Source organism: Sander lucioperca, chromosome 6, assembly GCF_008315115.2.
Source record: "Sander lucioperca isolate FBNREF2018 chromosome 6, SLUC_FBN_1.2, whole genome shotgun sequence".
In the NCBI taxonomy this organism is placed as follows: Eukaryota; Metazoa; Chordata; class Actinopteri; order Perciformes; family Percidae; genus Sander; species Sander lucioperca.
Genome location: NC_050178.1, coordinates 33,284,145 through 33,311,631, shown reverse-complemented (window position 1 = coordinate 33,311,631; position 27,487 = coordinate 33,284,145). Strand labels below are relative to the sequence as shown.

General features: G+C 39.5%; 1 protein-coding gene across 2 annotated transcripts in view; it reads left to right on the top strand.

Moving 5' to 3' along the window:
* Nucleotides 1–27,487, top strand: part of cpne5b (copine Vb) — a 137,552-nt gene that overhangs the window by 27,734 nt on the left and 82,331 nt on the right. The window contains exons 2-7 of one of the 2 annotated variants that reach the window (XM_036002200.1): nt 3,598–3,638; nt 4,003–4,049; nt 12,361–12,464; nt 15,332–15,371; nt 16,265–16,279; nt 18,189–18,265. In XM_036002200.1, coding sequence (XP_035858093.1) covers nt 3,598–3,638; nt 4,003–4,049; nt 12,361–12,464; nt 15,332–15,371; nt 16,265–16,279; nt 18,189–18,265 — 324 coding nt within the window. The remainder of the gene's footprint in view (nt 1–3,597; nt 3,639–4,002; nt 4,050–12,360; nt 12,465–15,331; nt 15,372–16,264; nt 16,280–18,188; nt 18,266–27,487) is intronic. The other variant, XM_031323866.2, reaches the window with a different exon arrangement.

Sequence of the window (27,487 nt, the reverse complement as noted above, 5' to 3'; positions counted from 1 at the left end):
TCAGCTCACTATCACTAACGTTATCCACATTCAGATTTAGACGCAACAAATGATATATTCAGCTACAAAAAGCCTGGAAGACGGAAGTTAGAACGGAAGTACAAAGAGTCATTGCTATGGAGATGATACACCGTCTTGTCTCGTCGCATTGGTGTGAACCGGCAGGTTTCAGAAAGCTGCAGACTGGTGTGTTGCAAGGAGTTGCAAGTTTCAACTCTTCTCGTCGCAAATCTTTGGTCTGTACTGGGTTAGGCAACAAAAATACTAAGTTAGGGTTGGTACAACATCAGGGATCGGCTTAAAATGAGTCACGTAAAATAAGGACATAACGTGACTTCATGGATGTCATTGCGTCACAGTCTAGGGTCCGTAAAACTGCCTCATTATGCAGAATTTGGCTCTCTTATACTTTGTCACCTCACTTCCTCGTCTGCTCTCGCGATAATTACTAGAGCCACGAGAGGTTGCTCCCTAACCATAAACGTAATTGTTGGTCCTCATGAGCTGCTTGTTTTCTGGGTGAGGACGGGCTGGAAATTCACAATATCTTTTTAACCTTTATTAACTTATTAACTCTAAGTTTGTCTATATAACCCTTGACTCCAAAGAACACATTAATTCGCAAAGTGGGGTATTTACTTAAGAGTAACTTATAATTTGAAAGCTTAACAATAACATTGTCATTAGAGTTAAAAAAAATCAAACTCAATCTAACATCTTCAAAGATACACGTAAATGTAATTGAGGGTCTACACAGAGAAGGATTTTATGGGTCATTGTTAGTTGCAGAGGCTCGCAGAGAAGCCAATGTGTCACACCTCCAAAATCTTAACAGTATGTGGAGTGGATGCATCAAGCAAGCTGATTGGTTGATCTGCCTTCTGAAAAAAGAAAAAAACATTACATTCGGAATCTGCATGGTAGTAGAGATTAATGTACACATTTTCAAAAATAACTTAAATAAATCACAAAATATATAGATGATATTCCTCTATCCATGTGAACTTATGCTATATAAAGATCTATGGGTAATATGGTTAAGCTAATTGTCCTGTCTTGTCCCTTATTTCATGTAGTACATGTAAGCATATAGAAAAAAGAAAAATTTGGGAGACACAGATTAGGTGAAAAAAGATGGATGATGGAGTAAGACAGAAGGGCAGAGAAGCACACAGTTTTAACGAGACCCTTGACAATGACCTTTTTGTACTTCCTCCTCACATTACACAAGCCTATAATTTTCTGTCTCCAACCTTTGCTGTAAATCAATGCTGCAGACACTAATCAAGCTTCAGGTTCAGAGGATTCATTTAAAATGTGGTCTGTGCTGGGGTACCTGCTGAAATTATAACTACTGGCTTTATCTGTCATGACATTTTCGGACCAGAACTATTTAATAGTTCTAAGAACCGCCTTTTTTATTGTGTTCCGCACCGCAAGAATTGTAACGTTTGTACTGTAGTTCTTCTAATGCCGGTTTGAGGGACTTTTTTATCTCCTGTTTCAGAGTAGGTACACTCCCAGCACAAGAGGAACCTTGAGTGACATTAGTGTACGGTGATTGATTAAACACATGAGCCAATGCAGCAACGACAACAGCCATCTTTAAAAAACTGTCAGCAACAAGAAAACAACAGAAACAACAGCTTGTTACGGTCCAGGCTTCACTGAACATACGCGAGAAGGAAATGCAACGCAATTTTATTTATACCAATCGCCGGCTGGCTTCACTTCAGTGTTTCTATTGTCGGTGCAAATATAAATTGAAAAAAAGACCCTTGAGGGTATGTAGGCTAGTTCTCAGTAGAGCTCTCCAGTGGGCAGTTCCTGTCAGGGAGTCCCCAGAACAGTTTGGTCCCAAAACACCTATAGTTACCAGTTACTAATAAAAAACATTAGTCTGGGAATTAATGGTAGGCTACTAATTACAATTTAGGCTAACTTTTTTTTTACACTTGGCCTCTATAATCCACAGGATGCAAATTCACAGTTCAAAACAAACAGAAAAGTGTGTTACCCTGACACTATTTTTACTTTAATATGAAGAGTGTGAGGTTACACTCTGATTGCTATCACAAAGAGGGAGGCTTGGTGGGTGTTTGGAGGGCAGAGAAAGATGAGCATTTAGTAAACACACAGACATGCTGGTAATCAGGCAGCTATTGTACGAGATACCAAACCCAACAATTTGCTGTGCTTTTATGCAGCTCATTTTGTAGTCAGTGAATGTATCAATGAGCATTTGTGTTGGTGCACCTTACAAAGACCATTGGCTCAGACATTTTACGGCTGTTGTTTCATGTTTACGTGCTCTCTTATCTCTTTTACATACAGAACTTGATCTATGCTATTATCTCCTGCCACACGGTAAAAATACCTTTAGGTAGCACATATTGAATAAAACTACAAAGTAGAACCAAATGGGTATAATGATCAGACCTTGATTTGAAAGTGCACCAAAACTGTAGGGTAGTCATCATAGTATTTCAGTTAGCCTTTTTCCTTTACTGGACAATTTAGTGTACTTAATCACAGAATAGTTCTGACAGCCATGTTACACAGACAGGTATTTGACAGTTGAGACCTGTTTCCACAAGTGTGGGTGTGCACCCCCTGTGCTTGATTGACATCTCTCTGACCCATTGATTAGTTTTGTTACACTTGTTAGGGTGGGACAACCTAAGCAAACCTTAACCATAGCGTTGTCACATTATAAAACAGATGTATTTTTCAACAGTGATTTGTAACTGTTTAGGAAGGCCCATGTCGGGGGGGGGGGGGGGATCAGGTCAGAATACACTTCTGTGTTGTTCTAGAGACACACATGAATAAACAACCTACTTTGTTTTTTTATTTGAAGGATTTGTGGTATAATAACATCTCCGCCCAACTTCAAACTCAGCATAGGTCTAATGAAAGTCAGAATGATTGAATACACCTGTGCAGGTTTGCAGGGCCTTTAAAGTAGAGGTAACATTACTAGTATGAAAGTAAAGTTTTAGTACTTTATTATCTTGTTTTGGAATTATTTTGAGACCACTATTCTTAACTTGAACAAATGATCAGACGGCAGAACAGCACTATTAAAGATTAATGTTGAGGGGGTGGAGGGCCATAGTTTGTCTTCCTCTTGTGTTTTATTTTAAGTTACACTGCCACCTACTACTGTTTCTGTCTATTTCCTTCCTTGATGCCAGGTGTGGTTGTGAAAAGTCTCTGAAAGGGAGAGGGGTGAGGGCTTGAAAGTCACTTAACAGAGTAAAGTTGTGTTTGTTTCCTGTGAATCTACAATCAGAGTAGTAGCAGTGATGATTGAAAAAAAAACAAGAAATGTGATGCAACAAAAATGACCCCAGAGAGTTACCGAATTTTTTTTTCTACAAGGACAATAGTTATTTTAAATTATTTCAAATAAAACATAGCATTTTATTAAGAGTACATGGATGTATGAAAGGTCTACAGAATTGAGCAATTTTACAAAAAAAGAGGTCTTGAATTGACCACTTCAGATCTCTCATGATAACATGTCAGCATGAACAAGATGTTCCTTGTCACTGAGTACCAATTGTTTTTATTCTCTCTTTCTTCATTTTTCAGAAATCTGCTGGATAAAGACACATTCTCCAAGTCAGATCCATGTGAGTACATCACAGAGACTCTGTGTTTGATTGTTTGTCTGTACTCATCTGTCATCACTGTGTAGGTACTCTAATCCTAAAAAAAAAGCATTCTGTCCTGCTCCAATTTTGTTTTTTTTCTCTCTTTTCGCTCTTCTGTTTTTTGTGGATATGTTGCCCTGTTATTTGGGAAATCTTTCTTTTGCTCGGAGTGCCATGTCTGTTTGTTCACTGTACTGCTAAAACTCCTCATATTGATTTCCCATTTTGGAATCTGATGAATTTCTCTGATTGTATCTCCCCTTGTCTCTCTTTTTGCCCCTCATTTTCTCTTTCTTTCACAATATTTCATCTCTTCCTGTCTTTATATGGTACCTTTTCACAGTATGCGTGCTCTATACGCAAGGTGTTGAAACCAAACAGTGGAGAGAGGTGAGTGTATACACACACACACACACACACACACACACACACACACACACACACACACAAGGAAATGACTTATGGCCAATAAAGTTCTTGCTGTGCTTACTGTGTGTTTGTCGTAATTGTGTGTTTGTGTGTCGGGTGAGGCTCTACTTAAGACGGTTCAGGTCTTGTATTTGTCTTTTCTAAAAATGCCAGGGAAATATTCTCTAATTGGACACTCCATCCAACAAAAATAGGCCCTCACAATGTAATGATTAATATGTTGACACTTTGGGGACTAAACAGCACACTGGGAAGGTTTTAAGCCAGCTCTTACTGAGCCTTTATTCAGTCTGAGCAGCATTACTGTCCACTCTCTCTACTTATTATCTGACTGGTCTGTTTGTCTATTTATTACATTGTTCTGCTGGTATAATAATAATAATAAAAACATTTAATGATAGCGCATGAGTAAAGTGACTGAAACTAAAATCTGTCTGTCCGCTGCAAACATTGTGAAATGTGGGGTGCCTGAATAGCTCACGTGGTAGAGTGTTCGCCCCACGTACGAGGCTCAGTCCTCGCCGCCCTTGGTTCGGCTCCGACCTGCGGCCGAGAGAGAGAGAGAGAGAGAGAGAGAGAGAGAGCTGGGGCACGTTCAATCTCAGAACGGTGTGCACCATTGTGAAACGGTGTGCAACTGCTTTGAGATCATAGACTGTAAATGTTAAGTCTATGTTTGAGATATGTTTTCTCTCGTTTGGTGGGTGTGTCTCTAGTTTATTGGCTCAGGTCACAGGTGATACTCAATCAGCAGAGACGTGTCTGTAAACTCGTGGTAATAAAAAGGCTGAGCGCTCTCTCCCTATGGGGTTGAAAATCAAGCTGTTCCACTTAGTGCTCCCCCTAGAGGCCTGGAGAACTTCTGTTGTGTAATCTGGATGCACCGTTTTTTTTTGGTGCATTTGTTTTTCGGGGATTGTGTGTTTTTCTTTTTGCATTGTTTCTGTTTTCGGAGTTTGTGTGCTTTTCTTTTTGCATTGTTTCTGTATTTGCAGCGCGTTTGTGTATTTTGTTGTGTTGTGTGTATTTGCAGCGCGTTTGCTAAATGCTGAGTTGCAGTGCGTTTGCCCCTGTCGGCCACCGTAGATATGTGATACTGCGATTTCTCTTGTGATATCGCGAGAATCCAGCTGCCGTGCAAGATAAAAAAATTAAAAATAAACCACTATCTGCTGCTTTAAATACTTGTTTCAACAACAAATCCATGGTTGAAAATAGTCCCAAACAAATGACAAATTCACTCCTATTTGAGTAATGTTTGCTATAAACTACAGTGGCCAGCTGTTTTAGGAAATTACTGAAGCTTTTTTTTATATTGAAACAATATATTTGAAGGATTTACTTAGGAAAGTCAGAAAGTATTGAGGAATTGACTGACTCATTGTTGGTTGAGGTCTTTTTATGCGATCAGTTGATAATAACAGAAATACAAAACAGTGCCAGCCTTATGTTTTGAAAAGCTGAGCTAGATTGCTTTCAAAGGCGGAATCAAGGAAAAGACAGTGACAATAACACATTGGACAATATAAAGTAGACATTCTGCTCCTCCTGTGCAGAAGCAATCATAAAACCCACCCAGCTCACTGATACCAACAGGAAAAAACTCCTCATAATCACACATGGTTATGGTTTTTAAGTTAATGTTAATGCTTGTGTCTATTGTATATTACCCTGTGTGCATCTATGAATAATTGCAACTCTGGACTACTGTTTTTGTTCTGTGTATCGCTGCCAATTTCTCTCTGTGTGTGTATTACAGTCAAAATATATTTCTGTGCATATGCACACGTTCAATGTTCCAATAACAGCTACTTACTCACCCCACAATGCAAATTCTCAATGCATCGAAGTGGCCACAGATTTTTTACAGACCTGTTCCACTGTGAATATATAATGTATAATGGATCATAATTTAATGGAATTCATATGTATTTCTACTGCCAGATGATCCTCCTGCTTGTGTGTTTACTTGTTCAAAGCAGATGGCTGTGTGGGCTTTCATTCAAATATAGCTGAGGGACTGTGGAGGACTCTGTTGTGTTTGTGCGAAAATGCTTATGCATATGTGAATAAAGCATAGTGGTACCCATATGTAAAGATCTTTCCATCATAAAACTCTCATTCGCACTTCTCACAAAATACACTGTTTAAGTTTACAGCTAATGATTGTAAGACAGGCTGTTAATCCAATCAAGTACACAAAACATAATTAATATAACAAGCATTTCACTTGAGTTTATTTTCATGTAAAATTATGCTTAATTCTTTCATGTTTGCTGATTTTGTTGTAAACCGTCACATCTATAATCATATCGGTAAGAGGTGGTGGGTGTTGATGCGGCTCCAGGTTAACATGCCCAAACCTCAGACTGAACAAGCAAGCCAAACAGGTGACTCACTAGGGACTTTTAAATAACCTTTTCTGACAGGACCCCCTAGCATACCGGACCGGTTAGGCTTGGGTCACATTTGATGATGATTTCCACCTCCTACAGCATTTGTTATGTGTCATGTTAATGCAGTTGGTGCTCCCTATGGAGCTTCTTGATTAGATGAAGAATGTCTCCTAATTTTTTTGGCATTACTATGCAAGATCACAGAACTATGTTCATTCTCCTGTGCAGTAAAGTGCTTCTCTCTAGATTTGGTGAGAAAATACTTTTAGGGGTGATTTTACGCTTATGCTGATTGAGTTTTTTTTTTTCCTGGTCCAGAAGCCGTTTTCCATCAGAGTTGAAGTGCAGGTGAAGTGTGACAACTGTTATGTAACTCAGGCGCAGTGTAGAAAACCGGTCTCAATCTAATATGCTGGTAGTTGAAAAACATAATTGTTCTAAGAAATATTAACTGTGTATGTTATAGTGTACAATACAATAGATTTGTTGATTCATTTATATATCAGGAAATTACTGATAGTAAGCTCTGGTATGGACTTAAGTATTCAGACAGAGTGTACAGTAGGATATGTGCCAGGTAGGGCTGTTCTTTTGCTAAGTATTATTGGCCAACACAACCTCAGTAGAGTACTAGGAGCAGCAAAGAGACCTGTCCTCAAACAAGTTATGTAAACATAATTGTCCTTCTACACTAGCGGCTGTCAAATAAAGGCAAAATGCCAAAAAAATGTGGAATCAAACAAAGCCCTGTAATCCTGTAAGTCAGTTACGCCAAATTATTATTAGCATGGTTAAAGAGTAACTTAACACTCCCTAAAAATATTTTACTTTGCTGACCTCCAGGGGTTTAACTTCTCACCTTGCTGCAGTGATATGCAGGTGCACTTCAATACCCATTTATGGTCCTTTGAGAGAGTTACTGTGTGAGTACCTGTGTGTAGCTGGGATAGCTGCTATACTACAAGAGGCTCTCTGTTGTATGTGTGTCTGTGGGGGAGTGTCAGTGCATAGCTGTAGCCATGCTGTCAATGTTACTTTTCGTCAGCCCGAAACATCTTGTTAAGCTCTGGATATAGCACAGATAGCACAGTAGGGGAATCCCGTTCACGTGCGACCCTGCCTCTCCACCAACACTCATCACATCTATTATGTAACGGAACTTGTACTATTTTTGAGCACAAAAAGCTGTTTTTACACACAATATTATCAATCAATCAATCAATCAATCAATCAATCAATCAATCAACATTTATTATTATAGCACTTTACAGCAACCAGCAGGTATCCAAAGTGCTTTACATCAAGAACCAAGAATAAAACAATATAACATATAAACAATAAAAACATAGAAAACTGAAATCTGAAAAGGTTACATAGAAACAGGAAGCAGAGAGGGAATTGTCACACCACTACTATGTACTAACATTCTTAAATTTATTGGGCCTAGGAGTTTAAGTTCTGATATTTATGGTTTTACAGCTGTTTTTTGTTTGTTTTTTTGTAATGATTGCATATGGACAAACTAAATATTGAACATATGAAAAAACTACGAAAGTCCCTTTATGGACTACCAGAATCAAATGAAATGATAATGAGATGTAAACAATAACTAAATAAAAAATAAAACTTTCCTTGACTGGGTTACAGGTGCATAGCATTGGTTACTGCGACACAGGATATTAAACCTGTTTAAAAAAATTGTTTATTATAATTTTTAAGGGGGTTGAGATGAAATTTAGGGGAGCTTGCCCCCATAAAAAGGGTCTAAAATCGCCACTTGGACAAAGTCTTTTTGTGTACTGCAGCCTGCATAGTGCAGTCACGGAATCATGTGGACACACCGACAGTTTTGTTGTCATTACTTAGAATTCCTCATGGGGGCGGCAGAAACTACGCACTATAGCTTTAAAGCTCTAACAAACTTTGTGATGTCTTTTTTAATGCCATGTTTCATGGGGAGGAAGATGTAATTTTCAGCTGGTTGTTTGGCTCTTTCTCCTCCCTCAACAACTGAAGTACCCTTAACTCTCTATCATTTCTGGGGGGCTTTTCAAAATCTTGTGTGCTTCTCTCACTCTGTCTTGGGGAATCTTAAACACACCCCAGTGTTTTTCACTGAAGGCCAAACTAGAAACAAAGCTCAGTCTATACTACACACAGTTTGTCCACAGTAATTCACACCGTCGTCATTTACCTCTCTCTGTGAGAACACAAGACTCCACCAAGCTCATTATATCAGCACCATGCTACCGTCTGCCGAACATGGTACGAGGAGAATAAAAATCCATATTGGCTAAAGAACTACAGGACATTGATATGGCACAAATCCCCAGGGGTGATTCATGTGTGTTCCAGGGAAGAAGATAATTAAATCTTTGTTAGGTTTGGAACAAAAACCCCACAAAAATAATGAAGGATTAGACTACCCTGTTGTCGCCTTTATTTTAAACCCGTCAATCAGAGTGAGTGTGTGTGTGTGTGTGTGTGTGTGTGTGTGTGTGATTTTTCCTGTGTCTGTGCTTTAGGGAAAGGTTCACATTTCAATATCAGACACTGCAGGTCTATATGTAGACTCTACATGTGTCAGCTGCTCTGCATCTGTGTGTGTGTATGGAACGTGTCGAGGGTGTGGGTCAGGGACTTCAAGCCAGATATTCTCATTAGCCAGCTCCAGCAGCCCAGCAGTATCTAATGAACTCTGCAGCACGGTATTGTCTCTTCCACTCAGCAGGGAAATCACATTACGGAGCTCATCTTCACTATCACCCGTCTCTTTACTAACATGGGCTCACAGCCTCATCAACACCTGGGGCTCTCTTGGAAAGTAGGGGTGGCTCACAATAACAGTGTCCTTTTCTCTACTTTTCTCCCTCGCTTGTTAAATTTAGATGTTCAGTCAGTGAGTGAAAAATATAACCTTAAAAATCAGAGATCAAAGAGGTGTTCAACATTTTTTAACAATATAGAGGTGTCTGGTTTTATAGTAGTTGTATTGTCCTAATTACCCACATTGTATTGCATTTGGTGTTTTTACATTATTGATTGAAAAGACAAAGTTAACTCACACATCCACCTACAGTACCTGCTGTCCACATTATGGAAAAACAAGATCGATTCCTACTTGCAAGTGGCTTCCTTGTCATTGATTGAAATTGTAGAGTTTGGCAGTGTTCCAATAAAACAGGGCAGGTTTGGCTCCAACACAGTTGTTGTAGTGCAGTTGTATGATGTCGGATTTTACATTGTTATTGTACACTGCAGGCAAGACACATAAAACAGCAATACTCTGATTCAATCTGGTGCCTGAATCACTGCTCCAGCAGTTGTAACAAAATGAATGAAGGATAAAGATAAAGATTAATTTATTGAGAATATTCTGATGAAGATCATAAACGAAGAAAATGTAACAGTGATCAGTAAGAGTCACTTGAATCAAGAGTTTGTTCTTTTCCTTTGTGAAATAAAAATTAAACTGAATGTTAAAGAAGTTGGCTCAGCACATGCAGTGCTTAGTTATATTTAACCTGGAAATTATGTTTTTGTGAGCAATGAAAGATGAATTACAAACTTGGCATAAAAGGGCAACTGCCCCAAAAAGCCTCAATTTCTTTGTGTGTCAATTGGTTGTACGTAATGTCAATAATTGCAAATTTGTTTAGAAAAGTCACCAAAGTAAAATATAAACTCAGTCTGGTGGCCCTGTGTCAAAATCAAGACCTTATAATTTTGGTTTATGTTGTGCTCAGATGGTTCATATTCCTAAATGATTGACACACTGAATATCTTATATATTTGGGGCTATTTGTTGGTCTCTGTGTGCACTACACTTGATGGGAACTCCAAGAGGACAGAGTACATGCACAAAGTCACAGGGGCAGGAGGTGTAATAGCAGCCAAAGAACAACTTTTTGCACAAGGGCCTTCTAACAACTTAATCTGGCGAAAACATCTTACAGTAAGCCATTCAAAGTTGTGAGTAGTGACCATGAATAAGAATTGCAAAAGCATATTGATGCCTTAAGTAAATGTCCATCAATAATACCATAAATTGTGACGTGCTATACAGTAGGTCACAAGTGTTGACTTCCTTCTTGCGTTTAACAACTACTACCATTTGAAATCTTCACACTTAGAAGAGTATTTGATTAAACAGTGAAATTCCACGAGGCTTTAAATGATTTATGTATGTATTGTATCTTGTATTTGAATCTCTTCATCAGCTTTTTGTATAGTATATGCATGTGGCATTGCTGGGTCTTTGCCAGCCTTTTCTCTGGCATATTTCCCTGCATTCGGCACTTTGCGAGTGAGAATCCAACTAATTAGGAGGCCCTAATCACTAGCTTTCTCCCCCTCTCTCTTCCCACTCTTTTCCCACTACTCCCCCCTCCTTTTTTGTACAAACCTCCCACTCCTGCCCCCTTTTCTTTATACATCTTTAGCCATTTTCTTACCATCTCTGTCTTTCTCTACACATTTCCTCACCTCTTCCTTTATCTCTTCCTCTCTGTGGGGTTAATGCGTGAGTTATCCTGCTATAATTAATGTGGGAGAGGAGTGATGATCAAGGAACCAAGAAACACACCCCTGCCTTCCTCTGCACAGCGGCAGCATGTGAAAGCACCTCCATTAAAGTTGCACTATGAGTTCCTGCATGGTTTCAACGCGATTTAATTTTTGTCTCAAATCGTAGGCATCTCTCCTTGATCCACTAGCTGGCTGCCCCCTGAATACACTGTGAAAAAGCCCGGTCTCTGGAGACAACACAGGGGTCGTAAACGTCAAACAAACACTAGAGGCACAGGATAGGCACCAAAATACAACAAAACACTCCAGCCAATCACCGACAAGATGGTTGGGGGAGGGGGTGTGGGTTAGTGACAGTTATGGCGTTTTTCCATTACATGGTACCTGCTCGACTCGCCTTGACTCTACTCGCCTCGCCTCGCCTCGACTCGACACACTGTGCGTCTGTTTTCCATTGCAGATTTTAGTACCGCCTCAGCGTGGCTGGTCGTATGCCGGCTCGACGCACACACCAGCGCACAAGTATAAACATCAGGCCACTTGAGTTTGTTTTACAGTTCTGTGGAGGCTCCACGCAGAGCTTTCGCCGTAGCCTGTGTAGCCTATGTAAAAGTGGCCTGATGTTTATACTTGTGCGCTGGTGTGTGCGTCGAGCCGGCCATGTGTGTGTGTAGTTAGGCTACGGCGAAAGCTCTGCCGGAGCCTCCGCAGAACTGTAAAACAAGCGGCGCCGCAGTAAACTGCCGTGGCCTAACGCAACGCACACACAGAACGTGGAAGGTGTGTGTTGCCAGAAGACACATTTTGTTTCAAATGAAGCTGGAGGCAGCAAAAAAAACAGCTGGCTAAACTGTTTAAAAATAGTGGGTTTGTTCAGGACACCCCCGTCTGTCGCTTTCACGTCACCTTTTCGGCTCGCCTCAGCTCGCTTGGAACCTCGACTGAGGAGGTACTAAAAAAAGTACCTGTTAGCAGGTACCAGGTACTTTTTTTCGTAATGGAAAACCAAAAAAGGTGAGCAGAGTCGAGGCGAGTCGAGCTGGTACCATGTAATGGATGTCATGACAGTTACAGAAACATGGGGGGAGGGGCGAGCTTGCTCTGTTTTGTTTTGAATTTACTTGGAACGTCCACAGAAGTGACCATGCAGGAACTCATAGTGCACCTTTAATCAGGCCTCTGTAAATGTATGCGTATAAGCGAGAGTCTGAGAAAGAGAAGAAAAGAGCGGAAAAAAAGTGCAAGGTGACAACACCACTAACAGTATTTGTTTATTAAAAGTGTTGTTGTCTTGCTTCTCCTTTCATCATTTTCTCTCCTCACCTCCATTTGTCTTTCTCCTTCCACAGTTTGGCAGAACGGAGGTGATAGACAACACCCTAAACCCAGACTTTGTTCGAAAGTACATCTTGGACTACTTTTTTGAGGAGAAGCAGAACCTTCGCTTTGACTTGTGAGTGATTTCCTCTGAAGTCGTATCAACATTGTATCTTCTCTGCTGCTCTCTATCCTCCTTCACTGTGATGCATGTTCTCTCCCTCCGCCCTGTGCTGATTTAGAGCCCTTTAATTAGAGTCTTAAAAGATTTACTGTTTGGTAAACACCGCCCCCAAAACAGCGATTGCCCAATCAGATTAGCAACCGTAACTAATTGGGAAGGTAATAATTACTGTTTAACCATTAACTGATAACAAGAATTTTGACCAATCATCAGTTAAACAGTTAAAAACAATATAATTAAAATTGTTTTAAAAAGTAATTTAAAATAGCTGATTAAAGAAAAATGGGCTATACAATCTATTTCTTAACTGATAGTTAACTTGCTAGTAGCAGGTTGCGTTTGTGAGTGTGTACGTTAGTCAGACATACAGCTGACAACCTCACAGCTAAACTACTGTAATCGACGCGGTGGAAACAGGCTTGGACATACGTTGCATGCAAGCGGGTCCATTTTTACTGCCAAAGTGGCTGCACATGTCCATGACAATGCACACAACATCGTGGCTGCGCGATTGGTACAAGTTCACAGCTGTCCAAGGATGCTAAAAGCGAACTGGAACTCAGTTGTCTGCTTGCCGGTTAATGGTCAGGGGCGGGGCCAGACGTTATGAATATTCAGGGCTCAGCCCAAATCTAGGAGGGTCCGGGGGCATGCTCCTTTCTCATTTACAGCAACTATGTGCACTATTTTTCAAGCCAATTGATAAAAGAATGCTTGAAATCCGTACATAATTTGGGAAGAACATGATAGTTGCTATGGAAAACAATCATCCTGTAGAGCTTACATCCTATTTGGTATCCATGTCTTCATCATTCTGAAACCAGAATAAACAGTTTATGAGGATGACAAATTTTCTCTCCTGTCTCCTAAAAAGAGGCAAAACTTGTCTGATGTTTCTATTTTTAAGTTACACAAGTAAGATGGATAGATAAGATAGGAATTTGGCATAAGCTGACAAATCTGCTTCATTTGAATGAAAATGCCATACTAATTTGGGCTGCTCTAACTTCAAATCCCCAACAATGCCAAGTAAATGTGGTCCTCAACACTTTGAATTAAATATTAGGCCAACACAAGAACATTTACTCAATTATATTAGATGTATTTAGGGAATAGCATAGTAGTAGTAGTAGTAGCAGTAGTAGTAGTATCGTAAAACAGTTGAAGATATTTAAAAAAAATAAAATATTCAGGGCTGGAGCCCCTGAAGCCACCCCCCACTAACGGTTAATGATTGGTTAACAAAGGTTGGTCAGAAAAAAAATCTAAATTAGAATCCCTAGTAACTAGGCACAGCAGGCCTGTCAAGCTTTGAATTTCTCTACATAACAATGTGACTTTTTGCCTGGGACACGTAGTTTAGCCTCAGTCTTTTAATACGATATCATGTATGCAGCCATCAATTGGATATTCAAGAGAGCCCTTAATGAAGGTTCTCATTTTAAAACATGTCAGCAGGAAACATTAAAAAGTCAGCTGAAGATGGAGTTTTCAGCCAACTCATGGTGTTTTAGCATTAGCAGAAGCTTACGCTAGCTACTTACAGCTGATAAAATAGGATACCGGCAGTCATCATTTTAACCAACAAAATGCAGAAATGAGGAGCTTGCTTTTCACTTCTGTGTGAAATCAAAGACCAATCTTTTAAGAAATGTAAAGAATTTTGAATGAAAAATCTGCCAAAGTTATTGCTGTAACCTGCGAATGTGCTGTGTGAGAACTAAGTGGTTTAGCGAAACAGTCAATTGACCTCATGATTCGTTTTGTGACGTGATTTTCATTTATGATTTCTCAGTACAAATAAATCTGTTTCTGACACAAGAGTGGTCATCATTCTTGTATGTAGCGTGTTGTTGGCCAGCATGAAGGGTTAACTACAAGCTCTTTACAGGCTGGACACACAAAGAACGCTGCCTCAGCACTTGCTGGGGTTAAGCTTTTTCATGGATACAAATAATCTTAATTTGAAATCACATAAACAACCATTCCCTCAGAGCACCTGAATACGGTGACCGTTAGCACAACGTGCCTTTATATCCTCTACAGATAAGCCACCACAAAATATAAAACTAGATGCAATTTGGAAACTCTGTAGTATAGCACTTGATCTTTTATTTAAATTAATACTAAGAGAAACTCATAAACATGCAGCCTGAATAATCTCCAGGCAAAAAGGATCTATCGTTTCATTGAGTGTTTAATCTTGGTACATCACATATGGTCCACTTCCTTCACTTTCAAAGCTTTATATTCACATGTAAATCAGACCTGATCCACCACTCATTATTATGGAAGAGAAGAAAAAAAGGTCTTGTTGAACCCTTACCCAATTATTCTGCCCACATATAGTAACATCTGAAAAGATACTAAGATCCTGTCCTCATTTTTATCTTGGCTCATTTTTAGTGTGTGATATGAATTGTGTTGACTGTTTTTGATCTCTCATGAGTGCACCCACTTTTGTACATACTGTGGTTTTCAATTTAGAAAATTAAAATTTCATATTATTTTCTTTTGTCCTGTTAACCTTTTTTCCTCGGTTACTTTTAATTTAAATTCATACCCTTCCTCAATTGCCATCATACCCTTTTCCTTCCCTAGACGTTTGAGACACACTATGTCCTTAAACCTACAAACAAAATGAGATAAGCGTGGTGAGAGTATTTCTTTTCTGCTCCCAGTGATGACAGATCACCAGCGTTTGTTTAAGAGCTTGCCTTTATGAGCATATTCATCAAAATGTCCCCATTTAGATAAGAGTCTCCTCTACAGTTTTGGAAGTAAAATGGCTTTGCTGCTTTTATTTTGTTTCCCTTCAGGTATGATGTCGACTCCAAAAGCCCAGACCTGTCCAAACATGTGAGTGCACGTATTGTGACCTTGAACCACGGATAAATGGAGGCCAGTCTTGAGTAAAATCTGAATTATTGGCTTGAATGGCTGTGAAAATGTAAAAAGTAAATATTGCTTAATGGAATATGGTGTTCAAAGTGATTTGAGACTGGCCAAAGTCTTTTTATCAGTGGTCTATTGGTGGCAATGATGATGTTTTTCTGTTGACTGCTGCATGGTATTGTCTTGATGGAATAGAGCAAACCCTTTTTATTTTATTATTATTTTTATTATTGCCTGATCTCTCAGTAAAAGTATCCAAATACAAATGTTTGTTTCTCTTTATTCAATGTCTTTGTTTTTAGACTTAAACAGGGGTTATCCATGCTGTAATTGTGCTATGAATATGCTAATTATATTTCTATAGATCAATGATTAAGTCTTATCTAATTTTTGTATTTGTTTTAGTAGTATTCTGCAGGCATTGTGTAATAACGTGCTATACTGTCATGTAGAAAAGCTTGGATTATGCAATGCTTTGTTAGTTTCCATTTCAAGCAACATATTAAATTACCTGATCATTTTTGTTTAACTAGAAAAAGATAAGTTGGTTTTTAATCCATAAGGTTGGAAACTATGGTGACAGAAAGCATTGACAAAACTTTAAAATAATCAGTTTGGATGATTATTTGACATATTTGGATGACTGGGTTTGCTTGTTTTCATCACTAGCTTCAATTCTACCTGTGTGCTTTGGGTTTTAGTTCTGGCACAGCATGTTGTCTTTCCACTTGTACTTCACCATCTTGAGCAATGCTAGGAGTGCTAGGTATTTGGTATAGTGTTGTGATGATGTTGTTATTGCTGTTGTCATTGTTTTCATTAATGTTGTTGCTGCTGCTGCCCAACCTTTCTGGAAGCCTGCAGAACTCAACGTAGGTCCCAACATCTCTCTCACTTCTGACACTGCATGGCTGCTGTCTCACATTAATGATCTTTTTCTCAGGAGGAAGAATGATGTCACTGATCAAAACACAAACTGAGAGCCAAGCCAACCCATCTGTGCAGCTCTTAACCATTGTTGCAGTCTCAAAGGGCTCCACAACGGCTACCAAAAATAAATGAATTATGAATAATGAAAATAAATACTCAGTCATTAGCTTTTGTACCATGTTTTTGTAACATGATAAAGATGGTGAGATTTCCCAGGCTCTTCCTTCTAACCCTCAGTGGAGTATGGAGCCATCAGTGGGCATAACAGACCAGAGACTCACTGAAATAAACCACACTACAGTATGAAGCTGAATTATTTAGTTTGCACCTATCTGTTAAGGCCAAGGATTTTCCCAAATCCTTGCTGAGATTAGTTTAAAAAAAGAGTGTGTTGAAACCAAACAGTATGATTTTGAATCTGTCTTTGGGAGTCTAATGTACCAGGCCAATGCTGGGTGATATAGAGAGACTGTGTCCAGTTGAAGACATGATTAAAACTATGTCACTCTGACTCAACTTTAATCATTTAAATTTAAATAATGTAATGTTTGTTGTCATTGTTCATGGTGCAGTGAATCCCTTCATCATCTCCCTTTGTCCATTATCCTCCACAATGCATTAATCCAGTGGTTCCCCACCCCAACAGGTGGGCCGCAACGTCCACTCTGTGTTTTAATTTTAAAGTACCATTTCCCACATCCTAGTAGTGAGTAGAGGCACTACAATGTGCATCTTTGTCTTTTCAGTAGCGAACCGTGGCTCTTAAACCTTGGCCCTCTGACCCCCTTTCCCTCATCGGGAAAAAAAAAGCAAACTACCAGCCTATCTTATTGTATCCTCTCCTGTATTACTGCAAAAATTATTTGTGACAATTCCAGCTCTGAAACAAAAAAAAAATGATAGTCCAGCCTTAGCAATGCAACAAGCAAGCAGCACGGAGAGAGCGAAAGTTATCACCAAAACAAAAAACAACTGATTTCTTAAGCAAAAAACGCAAATCCTCCTTACAAATGATCGCATCATCACACAAGCTGTGTCTGCACTCAGTGGTCTGCAGCGGAATATGGTGACAACGAGTTGGGGTGCAAAACGCATGACAGCCAACCCATCCTAACACAGAAAACCGCACGCACACAGCCAACTAACCATTAGCGACACACACTTCAGAACCATGGACAGTGAACAGCAATCACAGGGTTAAAGAACACAACATGACCAAGTTATAATTGTAATTAAGCTATTAATAATTAAGCTATGTTAGTTTTAATTTTGTGAAATAAAATACACAGAATATACACAGGTGTTGTCTCCTCACAGCAAGAATCTCCTTGGTTTAAATCTACTGACAGGCATTGTTTAAGGGAAAATCCAGGCACCTAGGCTATACCAGTTGGGAACCACTGCATCAAACCATGCTTACCATGCATACATTGACAACTTTGATTTCAGTTCAACAAACTTTACATTTCACACCAAAACTGGATATGTCGCATTGTTGAGCAGAGCACAGTAATGGTGACGTTTAGCAAAAAGAGAGCATTATTTTTGTTTTACAGCTGAGGGCGAGCATCAAGTGTTGCAGTTTGTTGTCTGCAAGCATTAAATAAAATTGGTTCACCTGACACCACTACAATTATTGACTTATCCAATGTTTTTTTTAACCAAAGATGTTGTACATAAAACACCATTTATTTTAGTTAAACATGTGGATGCAGAGGCTAAATTGTAAATTCTGACCTGTAAATTGAAGCAAGCAAGCTTCTTTGGCAGAAACAAATTCTTTAATTTCTCAGTTCCAGTGGTAGTATTGTTTTTAGTCTGGGTCTGACTATGCTCCTTTTTTCCCTCCAGGACTTTTTGGGTCAGACGTTCTGTACTCTTGGGGAGATTGTGGGATCACCAGCCAGTCGACTGGAGAAACCACTGGGGTGAGTAAGAGGTTCAGGCCTAAAATACCTCACTGCCTAAATACCCCCAACTCCAAATGTGATTGAGGAACACTATAATGTGCTAAAAGGCAAGGCAGCTTTATTTATAGAGCATATTTCATCATATGCAAAATCAATCATATGCAACGCAGTGGTATAACAATAAAGATAATACAAATTTAAAAAGTATGTATTTATTAGGGGTGGGGGAAAAAAATCGAAAATTGCATGTATTGTGATTTTTTTGTGACAATTTTTAATATCGATTCTTTTCCTTTTTCCAATGATTTGCCTAAATATTTTCTGTTTATACGGTATGGCCGACGGCGACTACATCAATATCCATTTCCAGCGAAACAAAGCGAAAGAAGAAAATGCAGAAAATCCATGTTGTGTTCTTCTTTACACATGAAATAAATGTCAGACTGACTGACTGACATGTGATGTGCATTCTTCTTAGAAAACAATTTAAAAATGTCTCATGATATATTGTCTCTAGAAGTGTATTATTCAACTTTTTTGTTAAAGACGGAAAAGAAAATCGCCATCCTCAATACTGTTGAATTGCAATACTTCTAGAATCGCAATAAATGAAAATCGCAATACAAATTCAATCTGCATCCATGTATCGTGAAAGAATCGAATCGATTGTACTGAGACAAATTGAGTTAGGGGCACAGAGAGAGGGTGAGTGAAGAAAGGAAGATGAGGAGGAGGAAGAATAGGAAACACATCAGTGATTTAGCAAGACATTGATCAGACAAAGAAGGAGAAGAAGGGAAGGGGAAACAACCCATCCTACAGATGTTTTCCTACGATAATTATTGTCATTAAAGAAAAAGGTGAATCGTGAAGCAAAATTACCCAAATTACAGCTCGTCTCCTCAGCATAGACCGCTCCACAGCTCTACACTGGCTGAGAAAAATTTAGTCATTATCTATCATCATTATCAGTGTGCTGGGCCCTTGTGTAATGCAGGCGAAGTCATTTAAATGTAGCATTCAGTAAGATGTGCTGGTTCTTAGCTCTGGATGTGTTACCATAGACAAAATTAAGAGGGAATATTTGAATACTGATCTTCAACTTTGAATTGTACAAGATGTTGCCACGTTGTAGAATTGGTTAACATGTGATGGAGAAATTGCCGTTATCCTGCCATGCTTTCGTGTGTAAGTACTGATGCCATAGCAAATAATTGTGCAAGAGTTCTATTTCCTTTTCTAACCATTCTATATACATTATCAGTTTAAGAAAGAAATAGTTTGACATTAAACTTGTAATAACATCATTAAGGTTTATGCTCCAAATATTAAGGCTCAAGGTGCATTTATATTTGCAATGCTTTTTTTTGTGTGTAAGTGACTAATGTGAACAAAACTCTTTGGCATTGGTCCAAGTTTAATCGAGAACGCTGTAACCTGGCAGTCACGAACCAGGGTGCAATGTCACCCTATAGGGCAAATGCGCACCGTCAATTTATGTCCACTAAAGTGCTTGTTTTCTGCCACTGACAGGCTCAGATTGTTATTATTAGGTTGTTTATGACATAAGCGTGATAAAACATGCTCACAAGCAAATTCTATTATTTTACACGCGCAGATATTAGTCTTTGTGCACCAATTCAATAACCCAGAGATGTACAGGCAGCTGCAGTGCTTAATTTGTAAAGTGGGAGGTCCCGGAGCGCAGAGGGGGCTGGATCCGGTGACTCAAAATGGGGGTTGGAGGTAACGGAACCAAAAAAAAAATTACACCTGCCTACGTAGCTTCTTTGACTCTGACTAAAAAAGCCTAAACAACGCTGTGTGTACATCAGGGCAATGTTTATTTTTATTTCAGAACGTGCACTGCATCGGTGCGAAATGTAAAAAAAATTTAAAATACACTGCAATGATCGTTTTCACAAGCAGCAATTATCCATCGGACAATTAAAACCAAAAACTAACCGTGGTCTCCACATTCTTGATCGGCAGAAACGGTTTTTGCTTGTTTGGGATCTGACTGGCCAGCGTATTTGAAAAAGTTAAGCAAACTTTGTTGTCTTTTTGACATTTTTCCCCTGAGTGAAATGAGGCTATAACAGCAATCTCAACCAGCATAAGCGCTTGTGTCACTTGAAGTGCAGCGCCGCGCTGTTGAAGTGGCGATCCCCTCCCTTCGTCCCTCTCCCCCCTCTGTCTTACCCTGAAAATTCACCTCAAAACGCATTGAAAATGCAAACACACGACTTTTGTGGAACTCCAATGGGGAATAAAGATTAACAAGACAGATAACAACATTGAACACTACACAAACAGTAGTTTATTTCTTTCATTTAGGCGATTAATTTTAAGCCCTGGGCAGCTGTGAGCGTGAAAGCAAACATAGGGAGGGGCAAAGAATGGCACCTCATGTATAAAACTATTCAGCAAGCGCACAGAGCAGCCACCACACGCGAGAGTGTCTGCTTTGCGGGCGCTGGAGGGAAATACACGCTCTTACAGGTAACTCTGCTCTCAAAGTGGATATCTGCTTTTGACACTTTGAGGGCTGAAAACCAAGGGAGGCACTGGCCCTGTTATGATTGGTCACTTTCAACACAATCTCTCACTTTCTCACTCTCCCATCGCGTAAAATACGTTGGGTCATGTGCCTCTTGGTGTTTGTTATTCACGCTAAAAGTCTCCTTTAACGTCGGGACTCTTGGCATCCTTTGGCGTTTGTTATTCACGTTAAAAGTCTCCTTTAGCGTCGGGACTCTTGACGTCACTTTTGACGCTCTAGGTCCGGCCCTTCAGACATGCGGCACAAGAACGGGACAGTTAGGTTTAGGAAAAGATCATGGGTGGGGTTATAAAATGTACGTTTCAGTGACTCACGGGACACAAACCCTGGTCTCCTGGGTGAAAGTCCTGTGTTGTTTGACCCATACACCTGCTCAACCAACCTCCTTACGCGGCATTTTTGGTCTTTAATACTACTCGCTAAGGGTCGCTCCTAATACTATGTCATCTTACAGCTCGGTGGTCGCGCTGCTGCTCTGCCTAGTGTGTTCTATACATACGCTGAAGGGTGTTTTTTGCGTTGTATCTGACGCTGAGAGCCACTGCCCAGGCATTTGTATTTTATGAGTTGGGAGTGAGAACGGGTTGTTGATTGATAGCTATCATTACAGGAAGCACGGGGTGTACTGGAGTGTTTCTGTCTTTATTAACGATGTAGCGCAAGATAGCACCGTAAATAAAGGAATGTATAAGTGTCTCTGGTTCGTTCAGTTGTGGGGGATATGTCCAAAGCTTTTGAAATGTCCGTAAATCCTTGCGGTGTACCTATATCTCTAACGTTAACATTTGAGCTAGCCTTAGCTAACTTTACTAATGTTGTTAGCCTAGCCATCCAGTCGGACTAATCCATAACAGAAACTGCCAACTAAATAATACGTATATTATTTTTGGCATGTTTAACTTATTAGTAGAACACGATCACACATTACATTATACTCCATGTCACTCCATTACATTATACTCCATGTCATATTATTTATTATTCACCATACAGTGGTGCTCCTTATGAAGTTTATGAACCCATGCTAAAATTGACTAAAAAGAGGAATAAAAAAATCATCTTTTGGAAATTGATCTTAGGGACTGTTCGATATTTATGGAATGGACCACCGGAGGAAAATAGGGGAGGGTCATGTCTTTTTATTCTTTGTTGAGGGGAGGGTCACCCAACATTTTTTAGTCTGGGGTGGATCACCCAACTTTTGTATTCATGAAAACAGCAAAATTTCAAAGTGGAAAAATTTCATACCTAGAGATTGGCATGGTTTTAATTCAGTTAGCCTAATAGCTGGTTTGATTTGCACTGAGAGATGATCTTATGGAAAGTACCCCATGCCAATCTCTATGGTGAAGGGTATGTGATGATGTGGGGCTATTTTAATTCGAAAAGTGTTTCCATGTTTTCAGTGATTTATATTTCATTGCTTGGAAATGAGTCTGAGCTGTGCTGCTGAGCCAATGGGAGAATGGTTTAGAGCATTTCGTTTTTAACCTGCACACACAAGACACATTAAATGTTACACATTAAATTTTTGTCTAAGTAGTGAGTGAATGGATTTTTCATAGCATTATGCTGTTGAATGTGTCTCTGACTGTCCCCCTCTTAAATGTATGAATTATATCACATGTGCACAACAACCTTGACTTAAGATAATCTTATTCCCTTCATATTTTTCTTGGCCTCTAAGCATATAGTGTACACACACACACACACACACACACACACACACACACACACTTTAGTAATTGATTTCATAAATCCTGTTACTTGGTTAAATGGCATATGCATGCCTAAGTGTATTTTACTCATTTTTCCTGCTCTCTTTTCTATTACTCATTGTAATGGCTTTAATCTTCCTGAAATGAATGCTCGTTTAATAAGGCAGCAGCCATTGTGATTTTCATTATGGAAAAAAGGCTCCTGAAGGAAAAGAAAGAATGAGAGAGATAGAGAGGAAGTGACATCAATGTCTATCCAAAAAGTGATTGTGTTTGTAGGCACATGGACATCAAGACAGAGACAGAAACACAGTCGATGATGAGGACACTCAAAATAACCCATAATTGCTAGTCTAGATTGTACACAGAAGCACAGCAAAAGGTAATAGCAAAAAAGAAGCAGTAGAAATGAAGAAGCAAAAGACACTAGACACTATGAATGAATATGAATGTAAGTAAACATTGCATGAGGTATTCAAACATGGGTCCTATTCTAACTGACACATGAATGTGTTGGCATGACTTAGTGAGAGAGAGAGAGAGAGAGAGAGAGAGAGAGAGAGAGAGAGAGAGAGAGAGAGAGAGAGAGCAGCAGCGGTGGTCAAGCAAGCTAGAGAGTGAATGAAGAGATGGAGCAGAGCTGCCAACAACTTAAATAGTTATTTTCTGATTGTTTCACGGCAGTAACGTTCTAAAGCAAAAATAGAGTTGGGTCGATTTCTGGTTTCACCGGTCCGGTGGACAAGGCTAAACCAGTTTGATTTCATGCTAACCGGCTGAACCGGCATTTGTCATTATGGCACCTACTGGCCAATTTAAAGGAACATGGCAACTTTTTGGGACTTTAGCTTATTCACCGTATCCCCCAGAGTTAGATAAGTCAATACATACCCTACTCCTCTCTCCGTGCGTATCGTAACTTTGTCTGACGCACCCACCGCTAACCTAGCTTAGCACAGATCCTGGAGGTAACCGGCTCCATCTAGTCTACTGCTCCCAATAAGTGACAAAATAACGCCAACATTTTCCTATTTACATGTTGTGATTTGTATAGTCACAGCGTGTACAAATAACAAGGTCATATGAGACCAGCCATCTTCTTACTGTATACAAACTGGGAACTATATTCTCAGAAGACGAAGCACTGCTACTTGGGTGGAGTGATTTTGCTCGCAGCACCTGAGAAGCCCCGTGGTGAGGAGCAGAGAGTAATAACGGTGCTTTTCAGGTGTTGCACTAGTCTCTAGTCTTCACTGCCGAGCCAAGCAGCGCGATGTGGAATGGTGCATTTTCAGTTTTTTTTTACTAGAAAGTTTGTGTGTTTTTTGGTGTGACAAGATGATATATGACAGAGTTATTCTCAAAGAAAACTAAAACTGCGCTGCCGATATGGAAATGTTTTGGATTTCAAGCCGAGGAAAGAGGTGAGCTGAAAAAGACGAGGCAAAGTGTAAACACTAAACCAAAAAGGCTTCTTGTCACTACAGGTAAAAACTCATGGCTTGGAGGTGCATTACCACCACCATGTAGACTGGAGAGAACTAAACTCTCACTATGGGCACTTTCATCAGTCTCACTCGGGAGTGGCTAAGAAAAGTGGGACACCTAGTGGTAGATTTCGGTATACCGGTCCGGTCCGATGTTTGGCTTGATATCAACCGTTACGAACTTTTTTTTTACACTGGCCCAAGCCTAAGCACAAATAAACACACCCACACCCCCGCACAAACCTGCGGGAAGGTGCCGGATTTTGTGTGAATGCAGAGATTCATCCTGTCACTGCATGTATGTCTGTGTCTGTCAAACAGACACACAGCAGCCCAAACACACGTAGGACAATTTCATCCACTATTTGCCCACGAGCATAATGCCTGTAATGAACAGGTAACACTGGGAAACAGTGTGTCAATACAGATGTAGTTCAGAAGTTCAACAACAGATTTTAAATGTTTCTGTTTATGTACAACTCCTACTGGAAAACCACAGAACCCTAGACTAGGGTTTGAATATAACACCAATTTACCTTATTCATGGAAATATATATTGCCATGTCCAAGCAGAAAAAGGTGTAATTAATAATCAACATGGACTAAGTATGGAATGTGGACTGTCAGCTGGAAAAGGTGCCAGTTTGCCTCCTGGGCATTGCTGTGGTTCTCTTGAGCAAGGCACCGAACCCACAAACTGCTCCAGGAGCGCTGTACCATGGTTGACCCTGCCCTACCCCCTGAATTATATGTGCTGTGTGTGTAAAGAGGCTAAGATCCATTTCAACTGCCAATTACATGTACCTTGTGGGCCGTGCGGATTGACAAATAGTAAAAGTATCATTAAAAGTATTATTAAAACCGGAAATCGAGCCAACTTTAATACCTGCACCTGTGTCAAAATGTCTGTCATGAAAATCATAGAAATGTTAGCAAACCTCCAGTACACAGTTTTTTTTTAATGATAATAAGATGCACCTTTTTCTAATTGACAGATGTGTTCATAATGTAATGCAACACGTGACTTATCCACTACCTACAATGTTAATGAACCTAATTCATACTGTGTGTGTGTGTGTGTGTGTGATAGAGAGAAAGAAACAGAGCGCTTCCGCCAAACAAGACATTTGTTTTATCTGACCATCAAAGGCACTCTGCTCTTTTGTGATTGCTTTAGATTTTACAGTCCTCTCTTGCCACAGGCCTGAAATGCATATTTTATTAAAGAGATTACATCCCTTGTCATTTATTTTTTACATTCATTTTCTTTTTAACGGGATATTGTGCTCACTCATTTGTAATGTGTGACAGTTGAATTTGTAACAATGTTTATGCTGCCCTCATGGTCAGGTCACTCTAGAGTTTAAGATTTTGATCTCAATGATTTTACCTGGTTAAATAAAGGATACATATAATAGCTCAGCTGTAAGTATGGGTGGTATGGAGTTGTTTTGAGGCCTTTGCCAATCAACACACACATTGGGTGAAAATGTGTTCAATATTATATTATTATTATATTAATTATTACATTATGATATTTGAACTCAACTGCCAAACAGCTACAACCCACTCTTCAGAATCTCCGCCCCCCAGATTTGTGGACGCGCATTGCCACAGCACCCACTTCTGCTAGTGTCTCTGCTGACTAAACAAAATGTGTGTGTGTGTGTGTGTGTGTGTGTGTGTGTCGGAGACGAAAAGAGACAAAACCATTTCCCTGCATTTAGAGTAGCACAGTACCTCACTGTGAGAGGGAAATATGGCCTGTATATTAAGCATTATGACTTGGAATTACCCAAACATCCCACTAGCTAATTTACCATGCTACTGTTGTTCGATTCTATGACTATGACTGCAAACAAAATGTTTACACAAGTGAAAATTAATTGTGAAAAAAAGCCTGTCATTGCAGGGAACAGCTTATTTGCCAGTCAACTGCAGGTTTGCTGATAACGGTGGAGAAAAGGTCTGAATGCAAACAGTTTGATTACCAGCTAATTCCCTGCTTAATTTAAATCCATGGTTATTGCTTTACAAGAAGTGACAAATAGCAGCACTGGGCTACCCTCTATGCATTAAAACATTATTTAGCCATTTCCCTATTTTTATTATTTATGATTTATTCCGTGTTTATGCTCTCACAGCGATATTGCTCCAGGCAGCTGCGTCTTTAGCAGAGAGTTTAATTAGTAATTCACAAAACATCTGACATCCACAGGTCATGGACACAGTAACAGGCACTACCTTTGTAAAACTTATAGTAATCAATTTTTAACTACTAACTTGATATATGGTGCCATTACCAGGTCAAAATTTAAATTTGTCCAATATTTTGGTTTGTGACCAAGTACCTGAAAAACTGACTACATTCCTATCAGCCTCATTTTACAGTACCTCCAAGCAACCTGGTCCAGAGCCTGCATATAACATGTGCTTTGTCTAGCCTTACATTTTCTAATGACACACTTTGAAGCTATGGTAAACACATTTCAAAACTACTATTACATCTTTTCCCTTCAATTGCCCAAACCTTCTTTGAACCATACTCCATATACAGTTTAAAGGAGAGGGAGTTAGATTTTTTAGTGGCATGTGGCACGTGCCAGTGGCATGTACTTCCGGTACTTCCGTACGCCAATTGCGATTGCATGTGAATTAACGCCGTAGCGAGTAGTATGAAATGGCGAAAATCCATTTAGGAATGTTGGTCGGGGTGGAGGATGGGTAAAACACAGGGCTTTCACCCAGGAGAGCGGGGATCTAGTCCCATGTGTAACTTTGTGTCCCGCGATTGATATTTCCTTTTCACGTTTGTTGTTTTCCTAACCCTAACCCCGTTATTCTTTTCCTAAACCCAACCAGTTGTTCTTTTCCTAAACCCTAACCTAACCCCGTTCTTCTTTTCCTGATCCCAACCGTTTTTTTTTGGTAAATCCAACCCAACCCCGTTCTTCTTTTCCTAATCCCAACCATTTCTTCTTTTCCTGAACACAACCAGCGTGTCATGTAGCCTCGCGATAACACGCCAAGTGGCTTTAGAAAGTGCCACGTATATTTTAACGAAATCTTACTTTATAAGTTATATTTTAACATTATAAGTTATATTTTACGTCTTGCGGTGAAGAACTAAGTTATATTGTAACGTTATAAGTTATATTTTACGTCTTACGGTGAAGAACATGCCACTTCCGGCTGCCACATGCCACTTAAAAATCTAACTCCTACTGGTTTAAAGAGCTCTTCATCATGCCTAAAAGAACCCAACAATCAAAAGTCAGCCTCAAAACACATGATGCAAATGCAGTACACAAACAATCAAACATTAACGCAAGGATAGAATAAAAAAAGACAAGAGAAAATGGCACAATGCAAATAACATCACATGTTGGAAAGACATAACCAACCTACTTGTTTCACCAACCACAAACCCAAAGACAAGAAACAACTAAAAACATCTTGAGTGGAAATTCAT